The 7,047-nt window shown below is 43.1% G+C and overlaps 1 protein-coding gene across 1 annotated transcript in view; it reads left to right on the forward strand.

Moving 5' to 3' along the window:
* The window catches only part of T265_14088 (hypothetical protein), a gene marked incomplete at both ends in the record, with an annotated part of 62,993 nt that overhangs the window by 22,426 nt on the left and 33,520 nt on the right, over window positions 1–7,047 (forward strand). The window contains 2 exons of the mRNA XM_009171983.1: window positions 1,655–2,079; window positions 2,769–3,050. Of these exons, the coding sequence (XP_009170247.1) occupies window positions 1,655–2,079; window positions 2,769–3,050 (707 nt within the window). The remainder of the gene's footprint in view (window positions 1–1,654; window positions 2,080–2,768; window positions 3,051–7,047) is intronic.

Below are 7,047 nucleotides of genomic sequence, written 5' to 3' on the forward strand. Positions count from 1 at the left end.
CCCCCCACCGCATATATATCTAGGTTTGCGTATCAAATAAACAAATTCAACACTGATAATTCAACGCAAAATTAAAAGCTTCCAACTATCAATCGGTAGGGGGAGAGATGGACCAAGTGGTTAGAGCGCGAATTTACTGACCGCAAGGTCCATGGTTCGAACCCGACCTCTGCCTCTCGACTTCCCCTGTCTCTAGGCTTGGGCAACCTGACAGTATCCCATCCCGCGTGCCTCCTTCGTGTGGCATGGCAGCTAGGCACCGAAATGGTGCTACAGCTGAACGACCTCCAACTGAAATACCTCGGTTTTCTCGAAGCTGATGCTTTCTGTCATTATTATTATTATTGCTATTATTATTGACCTAAACACTGGACGAGAACATTGTTGCTTCACCGCCGTACAACCACATCAATTTATTTGAATAAAGCCTGATAATACAAAGAAAGAAATAAGACGGGGATGGGGACCTAGGACTAGCGTACTGAAAACATTCGAGGTAGCTGCGTATTTAACAGGCAGACATATGGACTGAAACTCAGTTCATTAACGCCACTGACATCGGTTGGCCACCATATCGTTCACTGTCTCCGGGCAAGCATAAGGAGAGTCACGTGGACCTTGAAGAGCGAACAACAACCTTCTGCCATATCAAATTTTGCCCACCATCAGGTTTCTGTCACCCCGAATGGGTGTTCATCTCGGCAGGCGGTGACGGCGTGTGTAACACATGTCCCGGACACCTTAGCCTCTGATGCTGTAGGCATTTTTTGTATGAAGAACCGTCTGCATCATCAGAAACCAGTCTCTTGATCACCTCATTCCGGATTCGTTAGTTCCGACTTTAGGTGCTGTTCTGAGAAGGCGGTTTTCAAAGACCTAAAGATGTTTCATATCCTCCACGGTATCTATTCAAACAGAAAATAAAACAAACAATGGGGAGAACGGAACCCTTGTAAGGCACCACTACTTGTAGGGAAGCACTTGGAGACTTCCCCATACACTCAACACGAAAGTGTGCGAATACAAACAGCGCTTGACATTCACGAACTCCTGAAAGATTGTTCGGCTGTTACCTGTGTATGAAATCCATCGGATTCTAAGGTACCCACTCACACTTAACACTGTACCTACTAGAAAGATGTCCCACAAACACTCGGAGTTCCTTGCTTGCTTTAACACGTCGGATCCATATCACTCGGTTCTATTTCATGAACATCATGTAGCATCTGCAGTGCTACAAGATTGAGAGTTAGTTACTTTTAACATCATAGGTGATTATTCTTCTTACTTATGAGGTATCCTTGCTATCCTACAGCGTAGCGTCAGCTGTATACTTTACACCCAGTTTGCTAGTCGCTTTCATACACAACATTACTTTGGATCTCACCATAGGCTTACTCGTTCTCCAGATTCCCCTTACGTGGTCTACTCCATTTGTTTAGAGCGTTCGGTTCACCCGCGCAAAAGTGCTTGACCGGTGTTACCTCTGAGCAGTTTTTTTCGGACCACATGTCTCCCGTGTGCACTGTTGACACCAACAGCATATATGGGGTTATGGCCCCGACAAATCCCTTTGCCCATCTGTTGGGGTGCTCTTGAATTATCCCACCAATGCTTGTATGGATAATTGTGTTGACGTATCCTTTGTTTTCAGCTATGTCTCAAGCCATCGTGGATTTAATTACTTGTCTGATACCCCAAGCACATTCTCCTACTTCAAACCCGAGTGCCGAGTTGGCTTTGTGCGTCCAATCTTATACCGAGAGAGCTGGTCAAATTGGAGACCTTTCAGGAGAACTCTCTGATAAAGAGGTTCACGAGGCATTTTGTCTTTGTTGTATTGACTACTTGGAAAGAGTTTCACGGATTTCTTCAGAACTTGCTACCTCAGGCGACCTCTTGTTCAGTGTGGCTCGTGAGCAGCAGTTGAGAAAATGTTTGGAATTCCTTATTTGCCTCGGCGTGTACCCCATGCTGGATAATGGAGTCGGTTTGCCATTGAGTATGCGATTGGATTCAGTGGCCTACAACTGTCCGAATCAATCAAGATGCCCCGATCGCTGTACGAAACTTTTGAAGGTGATATGAGTACCTAAATTCAAATTTTCTGAAATTGCTAGCTAACTGACATTGCGTCTTGAAAGTGCTCACATATAAGAAACCCAATCTAGCCCTAAGTCAGTTAAAGGTCTTTTAAAAAAGTTTTCCAATTATTGGAAATGTTGTACCGTATTTAGGTCATTTATTATCATTGCTTTGGTGATACATTTAAGACAACACTTATCTAGTATCAAGATGTGCATACAATCTCTTGACCCAACCCGAGTCATGCTTTCCCTTCGGATCAAGGTGAAGTAAAGCGTCGTTGAGTCTCTAGTGTCACCCATTTCGGTTCATGGTCTAGAACTTTGTTATTCAAAGCCGCCATCCTTGTGAAGAAACTGATGGGATAACCATGGAGAGCTTGTTGGCTACTCTGGAAAATGCCATCTTTTTTGTAATGCCGAACTGATTTTTTTTTAATAAACAGACATGCGACCCAATAGACCCACGTACAATAGATCAGCTTACTTAAGTATGGAGTTTCCACCCGTTATAGCAAAATGAGAGCCCAACAGTGTTCGGTCTGATGGTGCTTTACTGAGCATTAGCTCAGTTTTTCGGTGTACTAACTCATTTCAATCAGTCCACAGTAAAAACCCTTCGGGAAAATAAAAATGTATTATGTGAGCATTTATTCACAGGTGCTCTTACGGTGTTCGTTGTAGGTCGCACGGTGCCTTATCTTTCTCCGAGAATCCAAACTAGTACAGTTGAATCGCCTTATGTCACCCGGAGTGTTTCTGGGTGATCTTATCACGTGTTTGGTTCAAATCGCTCACGGACCCGTGGGTCTGGCTCCAACTGTAGACGGGCAGCTGCTCTCAGAGCAACGTAAAGCTTCTGCTGAAGCTAGAAAACAGTTATGGAAATTACTGTGTGATCTACCGCGCCATGTTGCTATGAAAGAACTACTTATCTTACAAGGTGGTGCCACAGGTGTTGTTAAGGTAAGCCAACTTTGTCAGCTGTTCACTTTGATACGCTATTCCATAAAAAAACGTGGACACAATGGAGTTGCTATATGTATCTTAATTTGTCTCTCCATTTGTGTATCGTAGCATTTTTGTCGTTTTATCGCCCCCCACCCCCAAGAAAAATTTAGCACATCCCAGATGGATGGTTTGCTTGAAGGTCGGGCTTGCCGTTTTTTCAATCACGTCTTTTGTTTCTGGAGCAGGTGTGAGCCAAATGTCACCTCTCGTCTTATGAACGTTGAATTAGGTTTTAGGTTACTGTAATATTTTAAAGCTTGGATTTCTGCAGTGACGTGGATATTTTACTAACCAAACGAAACAAGACGGATAATAAGGTTTATTTCACCTAAATCCTTAATGCGAAGTCCTACCCGATTATTTTTCGATGACCTTGAAACACATTTTGCTACTCTTAGTGATTGTCCGCTCTAAGTTAAGCTATAAAATTACGTGTGGTGACCAAATGTAGCCTGTGCATTCGGGCTGCCGAAGTGTCCTAATGGCTACCAGCAGCAAAAGCCGCCCAAATTGACCAAAAACTTAGTACATCACTGTTAGATTTGTGAGACCCAGTCCCCCTGTTTTAATTAAACTTTGAGTGAAGTCGTAGCAGTGTTTAAGTTCATCTCATCATCATCATCAACAACAACGACAGCATCCCCCTGTTTTAAACTTTGAGTGAAGTCGTAGCAGTGTTTAAGTTCATCTCATCATCATCATCAACAACAACGACAGCATGACATCAGTCAGTGTTACCAATGCTTAACTGCCGTACAACCATGACTTATTTGAAAGCCTTATTATAAAGAAAATAAAGGGGGATGGGGGAGGGACTTAGTGCTAGCTTAACACAATCATTCCGAGGCGCCTACACCTCCAGACATTCACTCAGGCAATCTGGACAGAAACTGACAACAAGAACGCCACTGACATCGGTTGGCAGCCATATCTTGTAGTGTCTCCAACCAGGCACAGTGAAAAAACTTGCAAGTCAGGAAGTATCAGTTGGTAAAATAAAAATTCTTCTAAGTTTGCGGAGAAACATTAATGTGTAAACGATTCACCACCGCTTCACTGCCTCTGGCACAGATTTACTGAACAAACCTCAATGGCCCCCGTAGCCTACCGCTAACGAACCATCAGCCGACGAACGTTCGAGACGAATATGAGTTTCTATGCAGGTCTCGAAATTTTGTAAGGATTCTCTAAGTGTTATACTTATTCCTGAATTTAATCAAAGTTCTTCCAAGTCACATAAAATTGTACTGCGATGTTTGACTGAATGAGTTGATTAGCTCCATAAAATCATTAAAAACAAAAAAGGCTATCAAACCTTGGATACAAGAATTTTGTCTCCTCTATATCCGTTCCGAAACAATATATGCAGTCTTCCTCTATAGTACGTGCGTGTTGTGTAAATACTGTAAGACAGGACCCCTTGCCTAGTTATCAAATGTGCAAAGCTGCGAAGTACATCTTAAAATGGGCCAGTTTAGAGCACCTTTCTATATAAAACAGCTTAATATGCCCGGCGCAACAGGGATGCCTATTAGAACGTTTTTGCGTGGCAAAGATGCTCGTATTCATGAAGATCTTAACCCAAGCCAAAGACGAAGGATCTATGATGGCGCCAAATTTGTTGATTGCCAAAATGCATTTAGTCGCGTCACCCACATTGCACTGCTCAGAAAATAGTCCTAAAGGTTTCAAGTTGAAATGCTATGCCAGAATGAGACCATTCTAACAAGCAAGACATTCTGAGTGAAATTTAGCTTAACCTACTCTTCTTCTGTAACGGTCCCCGTTGAATTTCCTCAAGATTGTCATTGGAGGTTCTCAGTATCCCATCATACGACAACCCTCTTTTGCTGTCCACGTTGAGTAGTCCTCAGATTGGCTTTCACTTTCATGCTTATGTTTCATGGTCAACCAGTAATTTTTAAGTTTCAACACCTTTGTCTTTCTAATGGATTCTGACGCCGAAAAGCACTAGATAGGCACCTTTCTGCGAGTGGCCTCCCGGCGAAGCCTCGGTGGCCGCCTTTGTCGTGCAAAGCGAGACAAGCCATCAGGAGGATAGATACCGAAATGATTTGTGTATCTGGCTCTCTTCAAAAGTCTCCTTTGAACTCGACCATGAATGATTGGCCCGGAAGACGTTTGTCCCTCTCCAGATGATATGCCCTACATCCCTCCGCTATATACTTAACGGGGTACATGTAGGCTACTTCTTAAACACCCCAACAAGGACGCAATAAATACGCAACTTTCATGGAGCATATCCAGCAAGCTGCTACGAACATGGTTACTGGTTTTGAATCCATTGGCTGTGGAACGCGCCTAGAGATGCCTAAACTCTTTCCTCTAGACTGTCGTGGCCTTCAAGGGGACACAATAATTCCTTACACCTTAGTTGAACAAGATTTTCTGGGAGGATTTTTCAATGACCACTCAAACGATACACGCCAAGTTCATGGGAGAGCACTTTCATTGAACAATACTTTTTCTCATTTCCGAAAATTGGTGCGTAGAACAACCTTCTTCGGACAGTCACTCACCCTGCTTATAGAACTTTGGTTGGCTACTTTTAAGAGTCCCATCCTTGGCGAACTTACTGTACAGCACCGAAAAATCTAAGAGTGATGCGATACCCCCTTTGCTGTGGTGTCTTCCAGGCAAACGAAAGCAGCCGACTGACAAGAAAAAATCCGACCATTCAAACCTAAGTAAAAAAATTCAGTGTGAGGTTCTGTGAGTCCACAATTTCTGTGGGTAGTAAACAAAGATCCTCTATAGCAATTTATTATTTTTTAGGGTTATACATAGTACCAGCATTAACGAAGGTTATTACCAAAACCTCATGAAATAATTGTCGTTCTAAACGTATCGACACAATAAACGCTTGACTTACGACTGTATGATTGCATATAACAGATGAATGGCGCTTTAGGTTTCATTGCCTTGTGTCGACATCGTCGGCGTCGATTTTATGTAGAAACCATGTAAGTTGGTGGATATTGCATGACAAAACCCCCACACCTTAGGTAAATAAGGAGTGTGACTGTTGCAGTGCACAAAAACCAGCAAAATGTTGCATTTTCCATCAACATCATACAAATCCTTTATTGAACTCCTAGCAGTTAACAAAAATATAAAGCCAAAAGGCTGTGGTAATGGTGATATAATACAAACAAGTCAACCAAAACAACGGACATAGTTTACTACAGAATGAATGGTGTATCGGTCCAGGAGAAAATAAGCTAATCCGTCAATACATTCGATTGAGGCGGTTACCTACACCCAAACTAGGACTTAAGAAAAAGCTTTGAAAGTGACTTTGACATCAGGTCCAAGAATAAAAATAGATTTCGTAAATGAAGTTTACATTTTCGAAAAGCTGCTTCGGCTCCGAACGTTTTTAGAGCAACCTTGGTACAGTAAAACAATAGGTGCGAATCTCACTTAGGTCACATACGTGCAAGAGGTCCGAGGCCCAAACATGCCAGTCCGAAAGCAACAGAAAGTGATATACGTTTTGAGGTGTGTAGCTAACGGCATTGGGACTTGCTTTATCTCGCCACTGGTAGCGTTGGGTTTATAGGCTCCTTGTTCATTTTCAGATTCAGTTTGGTGGTTGCGAAAGTGTCGGTGGTCTAACTCAGTCTTATCCTGCGTCGCCGTGTGGTCAGGTATCAGCTATTCTGTGGCAGTGCCAGGGAACCCCGAATGAACTTGTCCCGGCACAGGCCGTTCCGGGTCTTGGAAGTGCACCAAAGACCCTCACTTGTTACTGTAGCAATATTGTCAAGGGGCCATCACAAATATTTGCCTCCTTGAAAGATGAGTGGAACAACCTAGGGGTTCCAAGCTGGCCTTTTCATGGTCTCTGGTTCTAGTCTGGTCAGGCTGCGATTGCGCTCTTTCGGATGCGAGAACGGAAGAACCATACCGAAATACCATAATATTAGGA

This window comes from Opisthorchis viverrini, assembly GCF_000715545.1.
Source record: "Opisthorchis viverrini unplaced genomic scaffold opera_v5_142, whole genome shotgun sequence".
In the NCBI taxonomy this organism is placed as follows: domain Eukaryota; kingdom Metazoa; phylum Platyhelminthes; class Trematoda; order Opisthorchiida; family Opisthorchiidae; genus Opisthorchis; species Opisthorchis viverrini.